The sequence below is a fragment of the Xenopus tropicalis genome, chromosome 4 (genome assembly GCF_000004195.4).
Source record: "Xenopus tropicalis strain Nigerian chromosome 4, UCB_Xtro_10.0, whole genome shotgun sequence".
Classification (NCBI taxonomy): Eukaryota; Metazoa; Chordata; class Amphibia; order Anura; family Pipidae; genus Xenopus; species Xenopus tropicalis.
The window spans coordinates 48,412,321-48,438,022 of record NC_030680.2 but is presented as its reverse complement, the minus strand read 5'-3'; the positions used below and the strand labels follow the sequence as shown (position 1 = coordinate 48,438,022).

The following is a 25,702-nucleotide window of genomic DNA, read 5'->3' as shown; positions in this document are numbered from 1 at the left end:
ACATTTTGTCACATTACAGCCACAAACATGAATCAATTTTATTGGAATTCCACGTGAAAGACCAATACAAAGTGGTGTACGCGTGAGAAGTGGAGCGAAAATCATACATGATTCCAAACATTTTTTACAAATAAATAACTGCAAAGTGGGGTGTGCGTAATTATTCAGCCCCCTTTGGTCTGAGTGCAGTCAGTTGCCCATAGACATTGCCTGATGAGTGCTAATGACTAAATAGAGTGCACCTGTGTGTAATCTAATGTCAGTACAAATACAGCTGCTCTGTGACGGCCTCCGAGGTTGTCTAAGAGAATATTGGGAGCAACAACACCATGAAGTCCAAAGAACACACCAGACAGGTCAGGGATAAAGTTATTGAGAAAATTAAAGCAGGCTTAGGCTACAAAAAGATTTCCAAAGCCTTGAACATCCCACGGAGCACTGTTCAAGCGATCATTCAGAAATGGAAGGAGTATGGCACAACTGTAAACCTACCAAGACAAGGCCGTCCACCTAAACTCACAGGCCGAACAAGGAGAGCGCTGATCAGAAATGCAGCCAAGAGGCCCATGGTGACTGGATGAGCTGCAGAGATCTACAGCTCAGGTGGGGGAATCTGTCCATAGGACAACTATTAGTCGTGCACTGCACAAAGTTGGCCTTTATGGAAGAGTGGCAAGAAGAAAGCCATTGTTAACAGAAAACCATAAGAAGTCCCGTTTGCAGTTTGCCACAAGCCATGTGGGGGACACAGCAAACATGTGGAAGAAGGTGCTCTGGTCAGATGAGACCAAAATGGAACTTTTTGGCCAAAATGCAAAACGCTATGTGTGGCGGAAAACTAACACTGCACATCACTCTGAACACACCATCCCCACTGTCAAATATGGTGGTGGCAGCATCATGCTCTGGGGGGGCTCCTCTTCAGCAGGGACAGGGAAGCTGGTCAGAGTTGATGGGAAGATGGATGGAGCCAAATACAGGGCAATCTTGGAAGAAAACCTCTTGGAGTCTGCAAAAGACTTGAGACTGGGGCGGAGGTTCACCTTCCAGCAGGACAATGACCCTAAACATAAAGCCAGGGCAACAATGGAATGGTTTAAAACAAAACATATCCATGTGTTAGAATGGCCCAGTCACAGTCCAGATCTAAATCCAATCGAGAATCTGTGGCAAGATCTGAAAACTGCTGTTCACAAACGCTGTCCATCTAATCTGACTGAGCTGGAGCTGTTTTGCAAAGAAGAATGGGCAAGGATTTCAGTCTCTAGATGTGCAAAGCTGGTAGAGACATACCCTAAAAGACTGGCAGCTGTAATTGCAGCAAAAGGTGGTTCTACAAAGTATTGGCTCAGGGGGCTGAATAATTACGCACACCCCACTTTGCAGTTATTTATTTGTAAAAAATGTTTGGAATCATGTATGATTTTCGTTCCACTTCTCACGTGTACACCACTTTGTATTGGTCTTTCACGTGGAATTCCAATAAAATTGATTCATGTTTGTGGCTGTAATGTGACAAAATGTGGAAAAGTTCAAGGGGGCCCGAATACTTTTGCAAGCCACTGTATATATGAACAGAAGTTTTTATCAATTAGTTGGCAAAATTACAGATATCACACTTTTTTGCAAAACTAGTTGGCAAAATTACAGATATCACACTTTACATTTATCAATGTTGCATCCACATTTGAGTGAATATAATACATCTTAGGTTCACAAGTATAAACAGATACATCCAGCTTATATTTTACTTTTCCGTAGATATAGGGAACACCTCACGCCAGTGCTCTCATTTTTTTTGGAGTGCTACGTGCTTCATATAAGTTTAAAGATGGGGGTTTGGGGGTTGAAGCCAGTGTAGTGGTGATGTGCGGGCCAACCTCAGCACATCACATGCTGGCGGGTTCGGGCTGAACACTTCCGCTTGCCGCCGGCAACCTTATACTGGTGACAGCTATCTTCCAGCTTCTCTATTTATAGGCACGCGCCCAGAAAGCACCACCCCTTTTGCGACGTTATTGTGTGGCGGGGGTGGGTCTATAAATGGAGGGAGACGGTGGGTTAGGGTCAGGTGGGGGCAGAGATTTACTCGACCCGCACATCCCTGCAGTGTAGTACAATGTTTTGCATAAAATAGAAGAGTGCGGTAAAGTATTCTGGTATGAGCGTGGGGAACTAAATCATTGATTTCTCCTAATAAGCACTCTTCTGGAGAGATGACTTGAGGCAGGCAAAGTTATCGCTGGACATTCAACACCTTTTTGCCAAAATTTGTTAACAGGTGGACATGACTGTTTTACCTGTAAAAATTGGCTGAGGGTTGTTGACATCGGGGACTGCAGGGCAGTTTATTAGGAAAGATCATGTGTAATGTGATGGGTGTGAAGTAGTAAAGAGGGAGGATCTTGTCCCTAGTCGAGATAAGGAAATTGTGTAATGAATCTGTGGCTTCTTTCCATATATCATCTACAATCTCAGGCAACATTGTTTGCCATTTGCGGCGACCTTGGTCAACTGGAGAGGGCAATAGTTTTTGCAGGCTCTGTACAATTGTGAACCTAGTTTCTGAGGTTCAGCTGATCTAAGTATATTCTTAAACATAAAGGTATGGTAGACTATCTGGTAGGAGCCAAATTGTGCCTCAATGGCATGTTTTAATTGTATATATCTGTCTAATTGGAAAGGCTCCTTGCCTTAATATTTGAGAAAGGTGAAAATTGCCCCAGAGTGGAGTATATGGAAACAATTTTTTAATTCGCAGTGTCACCTGCCATGCATCATAGGGTGCGGGTAGTACTGGGGGCAGTGGATTAGTGTCTTTTAGTTTCCTTATGGGGCAAAGATTAAGAAAATCAATGGAGCCTAGTAACAAGGTAGTAGCATGTTGGGGTCTTCAGGATTAGGAATGAACCAATCATGTACATGGGATAGTTGTGCTGCTAAGTAGTAGAACCATAAGTTGAGGAGACCTAGCCCCCCACATTGTAGTGAGGTTGTAAGAGATTTCCATGATATCCTGGGTTGTTTACTGGACCATATATAAGAAAGTAGGGTGCTATTAACCTTATTGAAATATAATATATTCTTGGTATTTTAAAGGGAGAATTGTGAAAAATTATACAAATGTTAAACAAGTTGATTTTCCCCCATATGGTCAGGGTTAGACCCTTACAGAGGGCTACTGTTGAGGTGAATTTGTGTAGTAGTGGGTACAAATTGTTATCAGCAAACTCACTCCCAGGCTGTTATAATTATTCCAAAGTATTTAATTTGGTTAGTCCAGGGTAATTTAATATTTGGTGGCCAAAGTTCTTTGGGAATGTGGTCCACTGTTAAAATCAGGGACTTGTCTCAATTAACTTTTAATCCAGAGTAGGAGCCAAACTCTTGTATAATTGATAGAGCAGTTTGTAGAGAAGAACCTTGGTCTGCGAAAAACAGCAGGATATCATATGCTTATAAAGCTGTGCACTCTTCACAAGTTTTATAACTTATGTCTAATTGCAATGACTAGTGGTTCTATCACTGACGCAAATGAAATGGGTATAGTTGGCAGCCCTGTTGGTTACCCCGGTGGAGTTAAAGTGGTATGGATTTGTAGTTGTTTACCCAGACCTGAGCGATCAGGTCAGCATATAGTTTTACCCATGTTATAAATTTAAGTCCAAAAAATGACGCAAAAAGGGCCATTCTATAGTGTCGAATGCTTTAGCAGAATCTAGTGATACAATGATAAGCTAATCAGGGTTATCATGTTCTATTTGTAAATTAGTATACCGTGTCTTCAGATTTATAGAAGTGGATTTACTTGGCTTAAATCCAGATTGATCTGGGTTTATAGGGGTTGTTATTACCTTAAAGGAGAAGGAAAGGTAAAAACTAAGTAAGCTTTATCAGAAAGGTCTATGTAAATACAGCCATACGCACTCACAGAAATGCTGCACTGAGTTCCCTGTCAAAAGATTAGTTGTGTCTGTTTACCTCTGCCAGATAAACGCAGCTCTTTGCTTTCTGCTCTTTCCTGCTCCCCCCTCCCTCAAGAATGCTAAGAACTCCCTCCCCCCCCCCCTTAGGAATGTGAATCTGAGCCAATCAGGAAGCTGACTCTTAGGGGGGAATTCACAAAAGTGGAGATAGCCCTTTTTGGAGTAAAAGTGGTGGAAAACACTTTCTCCAGATTCACAAACAGAAATCCGCCTAAATTCCGACTCAACCACCACTTTTCCGTTTTGGTGAAAGAAAGACAGTTTATAGACACTTTTGTGAATTTGGTGTTTAAATAACATTTATACGACGTTTAACGACATTTTTTCCTGACATTTTCAAAATGTAGTAAAGCTCAGTGTAACTCTGTCAGACCAATTCTAAGCTCTGCTGTTATTTTTTTTTTGTTTCCCCCAGTCTCCATTTCACACCTAAGGTAGGGGCCCCATTGGGGGATCATTAACATATTAATGGGGATTAGCAGCCTATTGTTAAGGGACAAGTTTCTGTCTAACCCTAGAACAATAGGTGCAAAAAGCCTTACCATTTTATAAACAAGTAAAACACTGATTAAAAAAATTTATATATAAAAAGTTTTCACCTCACATTTGCATTGTTATGCTAGTTTTAGCTTAATCAATGAGGCAATAATAATGTTTTGTGTGAGTATATTGTAAACATTTTTATTAAAAGGAAAAGTAAAGCCTCCTAGGCAAATTTTTAGTTTTAGCAGTGCCCCCTCTTTAATCACTTCACTGACATTTGCCCCAACTTATCTGTGCCCCCATAGCATGTCCAGAACTACAGAGCTGCATGACAGCATTGGCCCCCACCTGTTCCCAGCAGACATCTTGGGGATCAGCAAACAGCACATACACACTGGCACCCAAACTGGGATATTGGGGTACAAGGTTGGACTGGCCCAACAGGGCACTGGATAAAAACCCAGTGGGCCCTAGTCCTGTTGGACCTCTCTTCACTGGGCATGTCGGTGTGTGGGTCGGATTGCTGCTGACCAGTAATGAGTAGGGGCTAGTGAATAAGGTATTAACCTTAAATCTTGTTACAGAAGTGGAATTACACAGAAATATAGAAAACATTAGAAAGCCCAGCTTGTCCTGAAAACAATGTCAGGAAAATGAACTTTTTTAAGCAATATAATGGCCAGAATGTTTGCTAGTATCTTAGCATCAGTGTTAATCAATGAAATAGGACGATATGAGTTGCATAGGTCCAGATTTTTGCCTGGTTTATGAATTAATACAATTAAATGAGTACAATGAAGGTGGTAGCTGCCTTGTACATTTGAAGTATGTTGGGGCCATGATTTTATACCACTCAGCCGATCTAGGCCCAGTGTTTTGTTATTAGGGAGTAATAGGAGAGCATCAGCAACTTCCTGTATTGTAATAGGATTTTTAAGGAAAGCTTTTTGGTGTTGATCTAGTGTAGGATTAGGGAGTTTACTTAAGTAATGACTAATAGCTTCTTGGGTTTTTTGTGTGAGATGTGTCTAGATTAGTATATTATTCTTTAAAAGTGTTTATTTCACCTAGCGAGGTGGTAATACTACCATCAGTAGTTATTCTAGGAATCATTGTACAAGGAGTATAGGTCTTGGCCAAGTAGGCTAGGGCTTTGCCCTCTTTCTCGCCGTGGTCAAACAAACATTGGGAAGTTTTACAACAGTTTTTTCCTCACAAGGGAGAGGAGTAAGCTAGCTCTAAGGCTCTTTGAGATTTACTGTAATTCTTGTGACTAGATTCTGATGGTTGGTCAATAATTCTTTTTCTGCGTGTTGGAGTTCAGATTCGGCTGTTTGAATCAATTGTTTAGTTTCTTTTCTGGCCATATTTATTGCAGCTATTAATGATCCGCACGGTGCAGCTTTAGAGGCTTCCCGGCACACGGCTGGGGAAGCAGAATCTGTATTGTTTTCCCAGTACTCCTTACATTCTTGAGTGATAGATTTCTGAACCATTGAGTGTTTTAACCAGAAGGGGCTGAGCCGCCAAATCTTATCTATATCGTCAATAGTAGGGGGGAGTGGTCAGAAAACGCACTGGGCAGATAACTTGCTTCCATTACCGTACATTAGGTACATTTCTTGCAAAAAAAGGAAGAATGTGTCTTAATGTGCTTTAAGATTTGTGCACGTTTGAAGTTCGTGCTGTTCCAGAAGCATATAGTTATGGAGGACATTTAACCACAATGTATGTACTAGCTTGATATATATCTACAGCTTACATATGCAAAATGGATTGGCAACAACAGATTTATCATAATAAAAGAAAAAAATAAATAAACCAACATAAAACCTTTGGTCCCCAACTTTCCCCTTTCCACCCCTGTCCACATATAACTGTATGAAAGTGGGCCTTTACACATAACTTTGTAACAGTGGAGATAAAGGTAGGTTCTCAACTTTTGTAGCGGGTTTGCTATATTTCTCCACTTGGCATTGTCTGCTGTTATTCAGGAGCATATACAGTGGAAATAATTATTTGACCCCTCACTGATTTTGTAAGTTTGTCCAATGACAAAGAAATGAAAAGTCTCAGAACAGTATCATTTCAATGGTAGGTTTATTTTAACAGTGGCAGATAGCACATCAAAAGGAAAATCGAAAAAATAACTTTAAATAAAAGATAGCAACTGATTTGCATTTCATTGAGTGAAATAAGTTTTTGAACCCTCTAACAAAAAAAGACTTAATACTTAGTGGAAAAACCCTTGTTTGCAAGCACAGAGGTCAAACGTTTCTTGTAATTGATGACCAAGTTTGCGCACATTTTAGGAGGAATGTTGGTCCACTCCTCTTTGCAGTTCATCTCTAAATCCCTAAGGTTTCGAGGCTGTCTCTGTGCAACTCTGAGCTTGAGCTCCCTCCATAGGTTTTCTATTGGATTAAGGTCCGGAGACTGACTAGGCCACTCCATGACCTTAATGTGCTTCTTCTTGAGCCACTCCTTTGTTGCCTTTGCTGTATGTTTTGGGTCATTGTCGTGCTGGAACACCCATCCACGACCCATTTTCAGTTTCCTGGCAGAGGGAAAGAGGTTGTCGTTCAGGATTTCACGATACATGGCTCCGTCCATTTTCCCGTTAATGCAAATAAGTTGTCCTGTGCCCTTAGCAGAAAAACACCCCCAAAGCAAAATGTTTCCACCCCCATGCTTGACGGTGGGGACGGTGTTTTGGGGGTCATAGGCAGCATTTTTCTTCCTCCAAACACAGCGAGTTGAGTTAATGCCAAAGAGCTCTATTTTGGTCTCATCAGACCACAGCACCTTCTCCCAGTCACTCACAGAATCATTCAGGTGTTCATTGGCAAACTTCAGACGGGCCTGCACATGTGCCTTCTTGAGCAGGGGGACCTTGCGAGCCCTGCAGGATTTTAATCCATTGCGGTGTAATGTGTTTCCAATGGTTTTCTTGGTGACTGTGGTCCCTGCTAATTTGAGGTCATTAACTAACTCCTCCCGTGTAGTTCTAGGATGCTTTTTCACCTTTCTCAGAATCATTGACACCCCACGAGGTGAGATCTTGCATGGAGCCCCAGAGCGAGGTCGATTGATGGTCATTTTGTGCTCCTTCCATTTTCGAACAATCGCACCAACAGTTGTCACCTTCTCTCCCAGCTTCTTGCTAATGGTTTTGTAGCCCATTCCAGCCTTGTGCAGGTCTACAATTTTGTCTCTGACATCCTTGGACAGCTCTTTGGTCTTTCCCATGTTGGAGAGTTTGGAGTCTGCTTGATTGATTGATTCTGTGGACAGGTGTCTTTTATACAGGTGACTAGTTAAGACAGGTGTCCTTAATGAGGTTGACTAATTGAGTAGAAGTGTCTAACCACTTTGTGGGAGCCAGAACTCTTAATGGTTGGTAGGGGTTCAAAAACTTATTTCACTCAATGAAATGCAAATCAGTTGCTATCTTTTATTTAAAGTTATTTTTTCGATTTTCCTTTTGATGTGCTATCTGCCACTGTTAAAATAAACCTACCATTGAAATGATACTGTTCTGAGACTTTTCATTTCTTTGTCATTGGACAAACTTACAAAATCAGTGAGGGGTCAAATAATTATTTCCTCCACTGTAGATGCTGATTTTACGGCAAACCGTTAACTTTATGGATCAAGATGTAGCGTTCGTTTTTTATCACAATGCAGTGGAATCTATAGAGAGTTAATAATGAGTTTATGTGTATCCTTATGGGCATAGTTAACTTGACAGATTATGGAATAAGTTTATGCCATCAATGTATTTATGGCTTTAGTAGTAGGAAAGAAGTCAGTACAAAATTATTGCAGATATATACCCCAACTATATCTATAGGTTAAGTAGTAAGATTTGCCTTCCAGGGGGGCATGAAGCCTCCATGGTCACCTTTATTTTGACATGTAGAAGTCAGGGTGGAACATACTCAAAATCCAATGCTAACATTGTGTATTTTAGCCAGTACCCATGAGGCCTCTAAGGGGGTTGCCTTCACTGCGTGGAGGGGCACGGCACCCCGGAGCAGCATTCTGATGAGTCTCTATCCACTGCATGGCTACCTCAGGTTGATCAAAGAAGAGAGTGAAGTCTCCTGTTATGCAAAGTTTTGCTGGAAAAAGCATTGCATATTGAATTTTTTGCGACTGAAGCCTGCGTCGGACTTCAATGAAGGAGCTGTGTTTTTTTGTTGTTTTTTTGTACCATAGTGGAGAGATCTGGGTACAGTGAGATTCTTACATTTTTGTGTATAATTTCTCCTTTGTTCCTAACTGCGCAAAGTTCCACGTCTCTATCTTTAAAGTTCATCATCTTGAGAACCACCAGCAGTGGAGGGGCATCAGGAGGAGGCTTGCGCACTGGAACCTAGTGAGCTCGCTCTATCTATCGCAAACTGTGCAGAAAAAGTTTCTGGTCCGAGCTTGTCTTTAAACCATCACTTGAGAAATACTCCCATGTGAGGCAACCTTCTGGGAGGCTGATCACTTGGAGATTGGACCTACGTTGCCTGTTTTCCACTGTATTTTGGCAGTCAGAAAAGATTTAGATTTGGCTATTGTCACCATTAGAGACTGGGGTAGGTTCTGGTGATTTTTCTTGTAGTGTCATCTGAGTGCGGAGATGCAGGGTTGTTATATGTTGTAGTACTTGCTGCAGAGTCAGTTGTTGCGGCGCCACCATGTGAATGTTTTAGTGAAAAATTTCTTGCCGCTCTCTGCTTTTGTCTTTCCTGTGTTTTTGGAAGATGTTCTTTTTGAGACAACAGTTGTACAATTGCACGTATGTAGTTATTTTAAAGATATTTGGCACAGAATGTTTCAAGGAGCTGGAGATATAGCACCACACGTTGTCTCTCGTTCACATCCTAGCTCCGCCCCCCCTCCCATAACTTATTATTAGAACATATCTATTAAGTGCCAACATATTCAACATAGCTTTCCAGTGGAAAGTATTATACATCAAAATGTAATTACATACAATAATACAACCAAAAACCAGTATAAGAGGTAAATATGGGGAGACTTAAGGGCACTACTGAAACAACTGAAGGTATGCCTACAGCTTGAGATTAACTCTTTATTAGCCTTTCCTTCTCTTTTAAGCAATTTAATGCATTTTAGGTACAGACAAGCCCAAACAGCCCCCCACCAGCCCAATAAATAGTGAACTGTCTAAGGCAGTGCTGTCCAAATTCTGCGGTGCCGAGGGCCGGAATTTCTCTAGCATACATGGTCGAGGGCCACTAATGTAAGCCAGTTTTGACCACTCCCCTTTTTTAAACCACACCCACTTCAAACCATGCCTATTTCATCACAGTGGTCGTAGCACAGCAAAATCCCAAATGCGGGAATATCAACCATCATTCATATGTGAAAGAATTACATTATGTCATATTAAGATATCCCCTTAAATCCATATGCCTCCTCCTCCCCTGTGGATAGCACAGCAACCCCCAGCACATAATTACACACCTTAGGGACCATTTAATGGCTATTTTCAACTGCTAACAAACCCACAACTAACCCCTGCCAGGTTCACCTCCCACAGGCAGCATAGGGCAGGCAGAGTATGACACACACAGGCACCACTCTGCCTGCCCTACCCTGCCTGTGTGTTCCATACTCTGCCTGTCCTATGCTGCCTGTGTGTGCCATACTCTGCCTGCCCTACCCTGACTGTGTGTGCCATACTCTTCCTGCCCTACCCTGCCTGTATGTTCCATACTCTGCCTGCCCTATGCTGCTTGTGTGTGCCATACTCTGCCTGCCCTACCCTGCCTGTGTGTGTGTGCCATACTCTGCCTGCCCTACCCTACCTGTGTGTGCCATACTCTACCTGCCCTATGCTGCCTGTGTGTGCCATACTCTGCCTGCCCTTAGCTGCCTGTGTGTGCCATGCTCTGCCTGTCATACCCTGCCTGTGTGTGCCATACTCTGCCTACCCTGCCTATGTGTGCCATACTCTGCCTGCCCTATGCTGCCTGTGTGTGCCATACTCTGCCTGCCCTACCTGTTTGTGCCATACCCTCCCTTCCCTATGATGTCTATGTGCCATAATCTGCCTACCTTATGTTCCCTGTGTTCCATACACACAGGCAGCATAGTCCAGGCAGTACTTACAATGTTTGAGGTGTGACCAGGTGAACAATGCGGGTGATTACAGCCTGAGCCTGAGGTGTGAACACTGCAGGGGTGAACAATGTGGCGATTAAAAGGTGTGAACAACACAAGGGATTACATTTTTAAACAATACAGGGGGGTTACAGCCTGAATCTGAGGTGTGAGCAATGCAGGGGGCCAGTTAATCACAGTACTGATAACATTTAAGGCTTACACAAAGGAAAGCCATCAAAGCAGCCAGACAGGTGGGGGCCACACAGAGGGGGGGTCACGGGCCGCATACGGCCTGCTGGCTGCCAGTTGGACAGCACTGGTCTAATACATCTTACAGAAGTGCCTCATTTGTGTGAATTGACAGATTGCCAGTCCAGGCCTGCCCGTAAGAGCCTTTTTCAGAAATAAATTGTCTTTAGACCCCTTAATAAATATGCCCCAGGTTATTTTTTTTAATATTTTTAGCTAGACAAATATACATATCATAGCCTAATTTCCATCTTACACTGGTCTCTGTTGTTTTTCTCTTTCCTATCTGCATTTTCTACCTTCTAGGTCCCTGATGTGTGTTTCCATGACTTCACTGTGCACACTCAGCCCTCATGTATTCCAGCTTTTAAACTACAGTAATAAGTATTATAAAATTTTCGCAGGATACCTGCTGTTTCTGTTTCTCAGACAATCTGCTACCCCATTAAAAGGTAGCCACATTTCTGGTTTTCTCGATTTCTCTCAGAACCTTGTATCTTGTGAAATAAGATGCATGTTTTAATCTATAGCAAAACACTGACGGAATAACTTTTGTTTTACAAAAACAATTTGCATGTAGGTTATATTGTTGTACCTGCCAGTTTAATGTTATCCCCTGTTATGAAGAGCTATTTGTTCCTAGAGCATTATTGCCTTTAGTAATTTACCATATTATTACACTTCTGAAACCTCAGGTCTTTTATTAAATACACATTGTCTATTTCATAAGGTTTTGTTTTTTTAAGTTTTTATTTTTTGCATTTTTCATAAAAGTGCAAAAAAAGAACAAAAATCAGAGGGGAAGCAGGGTGAAAGAGTAAGGAAGGGGGAAGAGAGGCAGAGTGTAGAACTGGGGAGATTGGAACCAGTTTGTCTTCATTGTTGTGGTATGCTGTCTATGGAGTTTTCTGGGGTTTCATGGAAGATCAACCAGGGGCCCCATATTGCATGAACTTTTTTAGGACAACCCCATGCGAGGTAGGTCAGCTTCTGGTTGGTAAGGGTGTTGTTGACTAGAGTTCTCCAGAATGGTAGGTTTGGGGGGGGGCAAGGATTTCCATTGTAAAAGAATGCCTTTTTTGGCATAGTAGAGAAGCTGGAGGTCCTCTGCCACTCCCAGTAGACAAACAATTGGTGACAGAATCCGGGGAAAGCTTAGGGTATCTGAGATATAGTTAATGATTTCTCTCCAAAAGTTCTGCACAGCTGGACAGCTCCAGAACACATGCATATATGAGCCTGTATCTCGGTCACATTTTATGCAGGTATCTGGGGTGTGGGGGAACATCTTGGAAAGCCTGTGTGGTGTAAGGTATACCCGGTTAAGGAACTTCATTTGTATATACCTGTCCTATTTCATAGGTTTATTATGGTTCCCTGCCTTCCATCTGTATGAAGATTGGATTTGTAATTCTAGGATTAGAATTCATTACTTGTCCAATAAAGAGACACCTGTGAATATGTAACAGTAGTTTTGCCTGTTATAGCAGAAGACTATCTATTAAATTAACGAGTTAATAATCTGTTAACTTTATAGTTCCATTTTTGCTGTATTTGGTTCCATATCCATAAGACACCTTTTTATTTTATTCTGTTCCTGTCTCTATTCAGTACTAACATGTTCTCTTTATATTGCAGAGACTTTTTTTTTTTTTTTTTTTAGATATTTACTAATGTTTTTACATTTTTAATTTAATTAGTTTGTGACAGCTGAAAAGGCCATTTATATGTTTGCATAAAGGCTTGTTACAGGGAACTTAATGTCTCTGCTGAAAAGCAGAGAAATGCACACACGAAACTAAATCCTGGTCTAAACCCTGAGCAAACACTATAGTCCTGTTTAGGTTGGCTCTAGTTACCCAACTCATACCAAGACATCATTCTTGCTCTTTAAAGGACAAGGAAAGGCAAAGTCACTTGGGGGTGCCAAAATATTAGGCACCCCCAAGTGACTTAAATCGCCTACCTTTTACCCCGGGCTTTTGCCCCTGTTCGGGGTAGCTGCAGCACTTCCTCCCTCCTGCTTCACGTGCGCGCGCATGCACAGTAGAGTGGAAAAGCTGAACTTTAACATGTGCCGGTCCCGGCAAAATGAAGCATGATGCTGCCACCACCATGCTTCACTGTGGGTATGGTGTCATTTTGGTGATGTGCAGTATTGTTTTTGCGCCAAACATATTTTTTGGAATTATGGCCAAAAAGTTCAACCTTGGTTTCATCAGACCATAACACCTTTTCTCACATGCTTTTGGGAGACGTCAGATGTGTTTTTGCAAAATGTAGCCTGGCTTGGATGTTTTTCTTTGTAAGAAAAGGCTTTCGTCTTGCCTACCCCATAGCCCAGGCATAAAAAGAATATGGGAAATTGTTGTCACATGTATCACACAGCCAGTACTTGCCAGATATTCCTGCAGCTCCTTTAATGTTGCTGTAGGCCTCTTGGTAGCCTCCCTGACCAGTTTTCTTCTCGTCTTTTCATCAATTTTGGAGGGACGTCCAGTTCTTGGTAATGTCACTGTTGTGCCATATTTTCTCCACTTGATGATGACTGTCTTCACTGTGTTCCATGGCATATCTAATGCCTTGGAAATTCTTTTGCACCCTTCTCCTGACTGATATCTTTTAACAATGAGATCCCTCTGATGCTTTGGAAGCTCTCTGTGGACCAAGGCTTTGGGAGGCGACTAAAAAAAATGTCAGGAAAGACCAACTAGAACAGCTGAACTTTATATGGGGTTAATCAGAGGCACTTTAAATGATGGCAGGTGTATGCTGACTCCTATTTAACATAATTTTGAATGTGATTGCTTAATTCTGAAAACAGCTACATTCCCAGTTAGAAGAGGGGTGTGTACACTTATGCAACCACATTATTTTAGTTTTTTTGGTTTTCTTCCCTCCACCTAAAAGATTTCAGTTTGTTTTTCAATTGAGTGGTACAGTTTATAGGTCACATTAAATGTGGAAAAAGTTCTGAAATGATTTATCTTTGTCTCATTTTTGTACAGCACAGGAACCTGACATTTTATCAGGGGTGTGTAGACTTTTAATATCCACTGTATCTCACCAACCTTATTATTCCTACAGGGCCAACTTTTCCATCAGCTCTTTAGAGAGATTATACATCATTCATATCAGTCCCTGCCCCAGTGGAGTTTACAGATTAAAGTGACTTCCACATTCTCGCACATTATGTTTTAGATTTAGCAGGAATCATATAACCCTCCTGTATGTTTTCGAAGCGTGGGAGAAACTGGAGTACCCAGAGGAAACCTAATAGACACAGGGTGAACATCCAAACATATTGCAAATAGTGCCTAGGCTAGAATCAAACCAATGGCTTCATGGCTGCAGTGTTAACCATTGTGCCACAGTTCTGTCCACATCATTGCAAAGTTTATTATTCTCTACACTAGAGCAACAGCAGGCAAAGTTTAAGGTTGCTTATACTCAAAAATAAATTTAACATACTTGAGATACAGTATATATACTAACATTTTTTTAACTCGCTGGCATTACTGAGTATACAAGTATCTACAAGTATGTGTCTAAAAAACAATCTACCATCAGACAGTATGCTATTTACCCAACTAATATCCATACCAGATTCACACACTAAAGTGACAATAAACTATTTATATGTAAAATAGTGCCTCTCCACCTCTACTACTTATTGATATCACATATGGCCCTCTAGATCTGTCCTTAGATTTTTTTTCCTCCACACAAACTCCACATAAACCTTTATAGATTTTAGACATGTGGGACATTCATGTAACTGAAAAAAAATATGCATAATGTCACCCAATATACCTCTGCCCACCCAACAGTAAAATACAGATATTAGAAGATGGCCTGTATAAAAATAACCTACTTGCAGGTTCAAGCCTCCATGGTCATAGAACTTCTCAAATAATACTGTTGTACAATATCCTTATATAATATACAAGCCATTAATATCCGGTAAAGTATATCCTTATAAATGATACTTACTGATTTAATTTGTCTCATATAACTGAAATATGTGAACTATTTAAATATAGGGATATTACAAGCAAATTTCCATGCTGATAAGTTAAAATAAATTAAAAGACGGATGACCCTGCCAAGAAAGACACAGCTCTTAAACTATTATTCATTATAAAAAGCATGTAGTTATTAATTTTTGGTTTTGGGGCTTTGTGACAGTTTTTCCTTTTTTCAGTCATTTGTGTCTCACTATATTCTCTTTCTCTATACAGGTGTCATACACTTCATGGTTTTTAGATGCTTTTAATTATGCCATTTTAAAGAAAATTGATGTTTTGAACCTGAGCATCGGGGGACCTGATTTCATGGACCACCCCTTTGTTGACAAGGTCAGTGTACATCATTTACCTGTACAAATGACGGGGCATTTGTTATATCTTATTATTTGTGAGCTTAGAAATAATTTTGTATTTTCTATTTTTTTTCCTGTTTCTTGAAGGTCTGGGAGCTCACTGCTAACAATGTTATTATGGTCTCTGCCATAGGGAATGATGGACCACTTTATGGGTAAGGGTTTATGCTCCTACCAATTTCTCACTGTTTACAACTTCTGAAGGGCTTCTTTGTGACCTCCATTATTATGAGTGGCTTTTAAGAAAACCTTTTGTAAGATACCAGGGTTGACTTATTTATTTATGACAGATCTGTCCTACTGCAAACAGCATAAGCAACCTCTTTTTTTTCCTGTGGTTGTTTCCCTTTTTGTGCTAGTACACAGCTGCACTTACAAGCAAACAAGGGAGCTGCAGTGGTATAGGTTAAAGGAAGCTATTGCAAAAAATTTAAAAATATTGAAAATATGCTTCAATTTACAGAATTAAGAAACATTCTTAATATAATTAGTTAAAATGTTTATACCGTTTCTGAAATAATGACCTTACTCTTTCCTGGCTGATGTATTAGAGATAAGGCAAATATCCAACTCCAGCACAAACAAAGTCTAACAAAGTAACTCTGGCACAAATGTAGTGGCAGTACCTCTGTCAGTCGGTTATCTTTAAAAAGTGAGCTCCATGGACCTTCTAGGCAAAGAAAGCACACCCCCAGAGGAGGTATTAGAACTGTCAATCAAAATCAGACTCTAACCCCATGAATGTAGGGATACAGATTGCTGAGAGGGGGAATAGGGAAGAATAAATCAATTGTTTTTTCAAAATTACATAATTTTAATTCATTATATTTCAAAGTTTTGTCATTTGAGTGAGATAAAGCATATACTACATTTTAATTTTTGCAATATAGTTACATAGTTACATGGGGTTGAAAAAAGACCAGAGTCCATCAAGTTCAACCTTTCCAAGTAGACCCAGCACACACAAACCTATACTGACCTATATATACACTCACATACATAAACCATATATATCAACATCAATACTAACTGTGGATTTTAGTATCACAATAGCCTTGGATACTATGCTTGTTCAAGAACTCATTCAAGCCCCTCTTAAAGACATAGAATATGCTCACTAGGAAAGGCATTCCACAACCTCACAGCCCTCACTTTGAAAAACCATCTACATTGCTTCAATGCAAAAAAAACAAAAAAAAAAAGCACATTTTTTTATAGAGAAAACCATCCCAACCTTGACGCTTTGTTTTTAGTTTCTTTTACCTAAAAACTGTTTATTTTGACAGCGTGACTATTGGTCAGATATTCTGACCACTAAATACACTGTCATGTGACTTATTTTGTTGTTTCACTGATTTGCACAATTTTTTGGTTTTATCGCATTTCATCCCTGTATAAGTGTTCCTAATCTGTTTTTAGCGTAGCTTTGCCAGGTGTAACTTTGGTGTACAAAAACAACTTTACCTATTTTGAATTCATCAGAATGTGTACTTTCCAAAAATATATGGTTTTCTGGGGGTCTCTGTATAGTTAGGGGGGGTTAATGCACATAATTTGCTGTCAGGGGGCTCTGTGTGCAAAAGCTGAGTTGACAGGCGAGAAATCCATATGCGTTATTTTCGTTTTGGGGTCAGTACATACTGCAGACTTTGGTATATCTATGCATATTGGGCATCAAACTGTTCAGTAGACCTTAGGTGTTCCTATTTGGGTTGACTTGCCTTTTTATGCAATAAATTGTGTGAGATAAATGCGGCAAATTGCAACATTTTTAGGCGATTTTCTGAAATGTCATAAAAACCAATAACTTTAGGAAAGCTCTGCAGATTGGTACTTTTGTGTAGAAAGGACTCTTTACCCTTTTTGGATTTATCAAAATGTGTACTTTCCAAAAATATATGGTTTTGTGGGGGTCACTGTATAGTTAGTGAAAGTTTCGGCACATAACACTGACAGGGGGCTCTGTGTGCAAAAGCTGAGCTGGCAGGCGAGAAATCCTTATGCGCTATTTTCATTTTGGGTTCAGTACATACCGCAGACTTTGGTATATCTATGCATATTGGGCATCAAACTGTTCAGTAGACCTTAGGTGTTCCTATTTGGGGTGATTTGCCTTTATCTGATCTTTATCAAGAAATTGTGAGAGATAAATGCGACAAATTGCAACATTTTTATGCGATTTTCTAAATGTCATATACATCTGCAAACTTAGGAAAGCTTTACAGCTTGGTACTTTGGAGCAAAAAGAAATGTTTACCCATTATAGATTTGGGGGGATGTGTACTTTCCAAAAATATATGGCTTTCTGGGGTGAGTGTACTTTTTTGTAGCATTATCCCACATAAAGGATGTAAACGTATTGATTTTGCAGGAGCTGAAATTATAGAAATGACGGATCATATGGGGGTATGTTCCCATTGGGGCCCCTACATGCCACATACTTAGGTAAACCTATACATATTGGGCATCAAACTGTTCAGTGGACCCCTGGCGTTCAAATTTAGGGTGTTTTATCTTAGTACCTAACACTATGTGGGAGATAAGATGCTGCAAAGTGGAAGCTTTGAGGGGATTTTTGGAAATGTCAGCAAAATTGCTAACTTTAGAAAAGCTGTGCGGCTTGGTACTTTGGAGTAGAAAGACATGGGTACCCATTTTAGATTCGGGGGAATGTGTACTTTCCAAAAATATGACTTTCTGGGGTGAGCATACTTTTTAGTAGCTTTATCCCACATATAATGATGTAAATGTGTTGATTTTGCAGGAGCTGAAATAACAGAAATGACAGTACATATGGGGGTATGTTCACATTGGGGCCCCTACATGCCACATACTTAAGTAAACCTATACATATTGGGCATCAAACTGTTCAGTGGACCCCTGGCGTTCATATTTAGGGTGTTTTATTTGGTTACTTTATGACCTGTAGGAGATAAGATACTATAGACTGGAAGCTTTGAAGCGATTTTTAAAAAAAAAAAAATCACAAATTTTGATAAACAATAACTTTTGCGACTTGATAGCTTGGAGTAGACAGACAGTTGTGCCTATTCTGTATTCCCCAGAATCTGTAAATTCTGTACAGATTTTTCTGGGATAAACCTTCTGTTAGTGGAATTTTTGGCCTTGAAATCTAAAGTATGCAGCTTTCTGGAGCAGTGCTTTGGAAATTTGGTAATGTACTGCTGGGAGTTTTTGACCTATACAAGTGAGAAATCTCCATAAAACTATATATATTTGGTATTGGCACGTTCAGGAGACATGGGGCTTTTCAAATCAGTTGTATATTCGTGCATAAAATAATTTTTGTTTCTAGTATGTGTGATTATATTATGGAAAATTTGATTTTATTTTTGCATTTTTAGACATTTAGAAGCCTATATCTTGTTACAGAATTGGAATTACACACAAATTCTACCATATTTTGCAAGTTTAGGTTGTTCTGAAAAAAACTATATATTGTTTTCCTGGGTAAACTAAAAGTCCCCCCGAGGAAAGGCCCCTAAAGTGAAACAGTGCAAAATGTTCAAAAACTGTCTGGCAATACAAGTTCTGCTTTGACCAAAATGGCTGGCAGTAAAAGGGTTAAAGGTTCCATTTACCACCACTTTTTGTAATTTATCCTTCAGCCAGTTTTCCCTCCAAATACGTATATTATGTTCTAGGCCAATATTCCTCAATTTTATCATTTACTCTCTGTAAGGTACTGTATTAAACATTTTGGCAAAATCTAAGTAGATGAAAGCCACTGCCATTCCAGCATTGAGGTTCCTTCTCACCTCATAAAAGGCAATTAAATTAGTCTGGCAAGATCTGTTACTAATGAAACCATGCTGACACCAGCTTATAGTATTGTGAACTGCAATGTATTCAAGTACCCTATCCCTTATTACCCCTTCCAAAAGCTTTCCTACTATTGATGTCAGCGTAACAGGCCTATAGTTTTGAGGCTGAGAACAGGATCCCTTTTTAAATAACAGACCACATTAGCAAATGACCAGTCTCTTGGCACCGTGCCAGACCTCAACGAATCCTGAAAAATTATGTAGAGAGGTTTGGTAATCACAGAGCTAAGCTCGTTTAATTCCCTGGGATATGAATATATGAATATCATCTGGTTCTGGACCTTTTCATGTTCAAGTCTCTTTTGAATTTTCTCCCGTGTGACCCATGTAGTTATATTACTAGAATTGGATGAAAAATAAGAGTTCAAATTATCTGCCTTTTTCCTGACCAACCAACTGACCCCTATGTGATAATAAGGGTCCCACCCCTTCTTACTTTAATTTTAGTATTTACATATTTAAAAAATAATTTTGGATTTCTTTTACTCCAAGCTGCAAATACCCCTTTCCATCTTTATTTTAGCTGGTCTTTGCTTCCTTGTACCTCGACGCTATAGTTCCCCTTTAAGTTTGACAGCAGTTTGTACCTTCTGTAACATAACTTTGCTTGCTAGTATTAGCATTTTGGCAAACAAGGGAGTTGCAGAGACTAGGCTCTTGTTTGCTTGTATATTAACGCCATGCTAGTTACCCTGACCTTATGTCTCAGCCCTCCCTTTTAGAATGGAAGCTCTTGCAAGCAGGGCCCTCCCCCTAGTGTCTCCGATCCTCATCCAAATGTAACTGCAAACCATTTTTGTGAATTGTTTATACAGTGGTGTGAAAAACTATTTGCCCCCTTCCTGATTTCTTATTCTTTTGCATGTTTGTCACACAAAATGTTTCTGATCATCAAACACATTTAACTATTAGTCAAAGATAACACAAGTAAACACAAAATGCAGTTTTTAAATGAGGGTTTTTATTTAGGGAGAAAAAAAATCCAAACCTACATGGCCCTGTGTGAAAAAGTAATTGCCCCCTGAACCTAATAACTGGTGGGCCACCCTTAGCAGCAATAACTGCAATCAAGCGTTTGCGATAACTTGCAACGAGTCTTTTACAGCGCTCTGGAGGAATTTTGTCCCACTCATCTTTGCAGAATTGTTGTAATTCAGCTTTATTTGAGGGTTTTCTAGCATGAACCGCCTTTTTAAGGTCATGCCACAACATCTCAATAGGATTCAGGTCAGGACTTTGACTAGGCCACTCCAAAGTCTTCATTTTTTTTTTCTTCAGCCTTTCAGAGGTTGATTTGCTGGTGTGTTTTGGGTCATTGTCCTGCTGCAGCACCCAAGATCGCTTCAGCTTGAGTTGACGAACAGATGGCCGGACATTCTCCTTCAGGATTTTTTGGTAGACAGTAGAATTCATGGTTCCATCTATCACAGCAAGCCTTCCAGGTCCTGAAGCAGCAAAACAACCCCAGACCATCACACTACCACCACCATATTTTACTGTTGGTATGATGTTCTTTTTCTGAAATGCTGTGTTACTTTTACGCCAGATGTAACGGGACATGCACCTTCCAAAAAGTTCAACTTTTGTCTCGTCGGTCCACAAGGTATTTTCCCAAAAGTCTTGGCAATCATTGAGATGTTTTTTAGCAAAATTGAGACGAGCCATAATGTTCTTTTTGCTTAAAAGTGGTTTGCGCCTTGGAAATCTGCCATTCAGGCCGTTTTTGCCCAGTCTCTTTCTTATGGTGGAGTCGTGAACACTGACCTTAATTGAGGCAAGTGAGGCCTGCAGTTCTTTAGAAGTTGTCCTGTGGTCTTTTGTGGCCTCTCGGATGAGTTGTCTCTGCGCTCTTGGGGTAATTTTGGTCGGCCGGCCACTCCTGGGAAGGTTCACCGCTGTTCCATGTTTTTGCCATTTGTGGATAATGGCTCTCACTGTGGTTCGCTGGAGTCCCAAAGCTTTAGAAATGGCTTTATAACCTTTACCAGACTGATAGATCTCAATTACTTTTGTTCTCATTTGTTCCTGAATTTCTTTGGATCTTGGCATGATGTCTAGCTTTTGAGGTGCTTTTGGTCTACTTCTCTGTGTCAGGTAGCTCCTATTTAAGTGATTTCTTGATTGAAACAGGTGTGGCAGTAATCAGGCCTGGGGGTGACTACAGAAATTGAACTCAGGTGTGATAAACCACAGTTAAGTTATTTTTTTACAAGGGGGGCAATCACTTTTTCACACAGTGCCATGTAGATTTGGAGTTTTTTTTCTCCCTTAATAACGTAAACCTTCATTTAAAAACTGCATTTTGTGTTCAATTATGTTATCTTTGACTAATAGTTAACGGTTTTTGATGAGCAGAAACATTTAAGTGTGACAAACATGCAAAAGAATAAGAAATCAGGAAGGGGGCAAATAGTTTTTCACACCACTGTATGTACATGTTAACTGGAATGGAACGCAAAAAGGAAAGTGTTTGACCACAAGTTCAGAAAAGAAAAGTGAAGGGATATGCACCGGGGAGATGTATTGGGAAAACTAAATAATAAAAAGAGAAAATGAAAAGTAAAAGAAAACTAGTAATATTTACATATACATTTAATTGAAGGGATACTTTTTAGAAGCATGAGACAAATGCAGTATGAAGGAACTGGTACTTCTACAAAAGTGTAGAAAAAACTGACCTAAGGTTGCATAATTCTCTGTACCCATATAAATATGGAAACAGGGCTGCTGTAGCTCACTTTATGAGCTTCATATCAAAAGAGCCACTATAGCCTCAAATTTGCCGCATAAATTTTCTTTATAGTATGGATCTGCTATCCAGAACCTGGGGCTTTCTGGATAAGGGGTCTTTCCAGTCTTTTAGTCTACTGTACTTAAACATTTAAGTTTTAAATAAACCAAGTTGGAATATTTTGCAACCAATATTGATTAATGCAGCTCAGTTAAGATCAGGTACAAGGTATTCTTTTGTTGTTATGGAGAAAAAGAAATGATTTTAAACATTAGAATTTATTTTATTTTCAAATGGACTCTGCAATCTTGGTTTCCAGGTAAGGTATCCCGTATATGTACAGGGGAATATCAAGGGTGGGAATAAAACAAATATGGTATAGTGGTCCTTTCAACTTGATTGGATGCTGCCATCATTTAGGCTTGTTCATATTAGATTAGCCAGCACAGTCATAAGAAGCCTGCAACTTTATTCAAAGCTTTATTCAGAATACTGCACAATATTATGTCATTAGGTCATAATATGAGCACAATTAACTGGTGAATTTTTTTACACTGCATGTGTTTCCATGGTAAGGAAATTGGTATCTTTTTAATTTTTTGGTTTTGCACACTTATAAAACACTAAAAAGTAATACTGGGAGTAAACAAATTCATCGTTTTTCCTCTTTTAACTCAGAACACTGAACAATCCAGCTGACCAGATGGATGTAATTGGAGTTGGTGGCATTGATTTTGAAGACAATATAGCTCGATTCTCATCACGAGGAATGACTACATGGGTAAGTTATTGTGCTGTTGTATGTCACTTTGTATTAAATAAAATTGATGTTCATCAGGCAAGCTATTTAAACTGGAAGGTGAAGATCATTTTAATAGATGACTGCAGGCACATGTTTTGCTCTTAGCTCATCATAGTAAATTTGTCCTGTAAATGGTTTTAAATGTTATTTGTGAAATTGTACTGCCTGCCACAATGAGCGGATTTGCAAATGGGACTACTCTTGTTAAAGGAAACATTTTATATAAAATTCATATTCAATTATAATATTCATCCTCCCGCAAAATGTGTAATGATGCAGAAAGAAAGATGTTTTGAAAGCATTTTATCTCCTAAAACTGTCATTATATGAGAGCTGCATACACAACCTCTCTAATCAGAAGCCAGAGCAAAATGAAACATGGGAGTGTCGCTTCAATCTCCCACAGGAAGCGGTCACAGCACTGACTGACAGGCTTTACTAAACAGTAGCAGGAACCCCCCCCCCCCAGTTTCCTCCTTCTGTGTCTCTCTGCTTTTGCTGCTACCAGGGGGGCGGGGAGAGGAGCTAGTAGAGCAGGAATGGACTATGTCTGTGACATTGCATCGCGTTACAGCTCTGAAACCAGTGCAATTAGCATCAGAATTTAATAATCAGCCCTGAAGCATCAGCTTATATAACAGACCAACCTAATTTTTTGCTTGATAGTATGCGATGACCCTTAAGCTTAGCTTCTCAGTAGATGCCCATAGTGCACTGAGAATGTGAGTGTCCTAACAAAATCCAACAACTGTGACAACTGTAAAGACCTGGATCATTGCTACTATAGAGATAATTAACCTTTAGGTTGGTGCAGTAAGTTCAGTATATAAAATATGGTATTTTTAGCCATGTTCAATTTTAGGGTTTAGTTCTTCTTTAACCTAGACACGAGTTCCTCAAAGCAAAGCCATTGCCCCATGTACAAATGCCCTACAAATAAAGCAGGGTTATTGGTCAGTTTGGTTTTAGAGTACCATAAAATATCCTTTCTTTATTGAGGGATTTTCTGCTGGATGGTTTTTATATCACTTTGCTGTGGGTGCACAAACCTGGTAACAGACTGTAATACAAACATATCTATATTCTTCTATGAAGGAGTTGCCTGGAGGATATGGAAGAATGAAGCCTGACATTGTTACTTATGGTTCTGGGGTTCGTGGGTCCGGCTTGAAAGGTGGCTGCCGCTCACTTTCAGGAACAAGTGTTGCATCTCCAGTTGTTGCTGGGGCTGTAACTTTGCTTGTTAGGTGAGAATGTTTTTCCTTTCCTATTATAAGTAAAATATTAATTTAATACAGGTACTATAAAAAAAATACCAAATGGATGAGTCATTTTCACTCCAGTCTCTCCATCTTCATGTTTGCAGCTCATTCCACTTAGTTAACAAAGCTCTTTGTATGTTTCTAGTACTGTTCAGAAGCGGGAATTGGTGAATCCAGCTAGTATGAAGCAGGCCCTTATTGCCTCAGCACGCAGACTTCCAGGTGTCAATATGTTTGAACAAGGTCATGGCAAGTTGGATCTTTTGCGAGCTTTCCAAATTCTAAATAGTTACAAACCCCAAGCAAGGTGAGAATTTTAATGTGTAAATCTACTCAGCTGTTCCAATAGCTTAAGACATCCCCCCCCCAAAAAAAACACTTTTCATGTTTATTCTCTGTGTCTGTGCATGTACCTGGCCTCCCTAAAATGTAGCAACAAATTTTTATGCTGTCATATCAAATTTTACGCGTTGCCTATGTGTTTTCATAAATTACACCTTTTCCAGTTTTGTATATATGTTAATGAATTAAGCTACTGCAAAAACCTGTGGATTTGCTTGTATAGTAAATGTTTGCAGCACATGGGGCATTATGATGTTCACAGCCCCTCAACAATCAAAACTTGGCCACTGGGTTCTTTTAAAGGAGAAAGAAAGGTGAAAAATAAGTAAGCATTATAAGAAAGGTTTATGTAAATACAGACATAAGCACTCACAGAAACGCTGCACTTAGTTCTCTGTCAAAAGATTTGTTGTGTCTGTTTTCCTCTGCCAGAGACACGCAGCTCTTTCCTCTCTCCCCTCTCCTGCTCCCCCCTCCCTCAAGAATGCTAAGAACTCACTCCCCCCCCCTTAGGAATGTGGATCTGAGCCAATCAGCAGGAAGCTTCCTCATAGTCTAACTGAGCATGTACACTGGTCTGGGTCTCAGGAGCAGGAGTGAGGCATTATGGGAACTTTCTTTTCACAGCTTAGCGTTTTTTTCTTCCTGCTTGGCTTCTGATCATCTGAACAGGAGAAATATGGGGAGACTTAAGGGCACTATTGAGAGAACTGAATGTATGCCTGCAGTTTGAGATTAACTCTTTATTAACCTTTCCTTCTCCTTTAAATATTACTTTATATGTTTGTTCTCATTGTTTGCCTCATCTATAGAGTGGAAACCAGGAATTTTGCCTGCTATGTTGTTCAGTGCACCAGTTCTGCAAACAGAAATGCCTCAATTCTACTTCATGTGCTTTAGATCCAAATAGCATTTAATTGATTCACTGTTTATATATTGTTTGTCTCTAACTATAGCTTAAGTCCAAGCTATGTTGACCTGACTGAATGCCCTTATATGTGGCCCTACTGCTCCCAACCCATATACTATGGAGGAATGCCAACAATTGTAAATGTTACAATTCTAAATGGTATGGGAGTTACTGGAAGAATTGTGGACAAGGTGAGTCCTACATACTTGTTAATAGGTATGAGAACTGTTTTTTGAAAAAAGGGGTTTCTTGTAATTTGGATCTCCATACTTTAAGTCTGCTAAACAACATCTAAACATTAAATAAACCCATTAGGATTGTTTTGCCACCAACATTCAAGCAGCTTAGTTAACAGCAGTTACAGGATACTATTTTCTTTTTTTTCCTGTAATAATAAATCATTTTAAGAAATTGATTTGCTTAAAATGGACTATTTTAGAGAGAGAGAGAGAGAGAGAGAGAACCTTTATGTAATTCAAAGCTTTCTCACATATTCCCATCTTTTTAGGTGACTAATGTTGCTGCAGCGCTATCATTTATTGTGTAGCACCACAAGAAAAATGACAGAGTAAAGTAAAAGGATAT

At 39.8% G+C, this 25,702-nt stretch overlaps 1 protein-coding gene across 1 annotated transcript in view; it reads left to right on the top strand.

Annotated features, from left to right (window-relative positions):
• The window catches only part of mbtps1 (membrane bound transcription factor peptidase, site 1), an 88,346-nt gene that overhangs the window by 17,330 nt on the left and 45,314 nt on the right, over positions 1 to 25,702 (top strand). The window contains exons 6-11 of the mRNA NM_001079323.2: positions 15,086 to 15,202; positions 15,313 to 15,380; positions 22,480 to 22,582; positions 23,699 to 23,850; positions 24,011 to 24,172; positions 25,164 to 25,308. Coding sequence (NP_001072791.2) covers positions 15,086 to 15,202; positions 15,313 to 15,380; positions 22,480 to 22,582; positions 23,699 to 23,850; positions 24,011 to 24,172; positions 25,164 to 25,308 — 747 coding nt within the window. The remainder of the gene's footprint in view (positions 1 to 15,085; positions 15,203 to 15,312; positions 15,381 to 22,479; positions 22,583 to 23,698; positions 23,851 to 24,010; positions 24,173 to 25,163; positions 25,309 to 25,702) is intronic.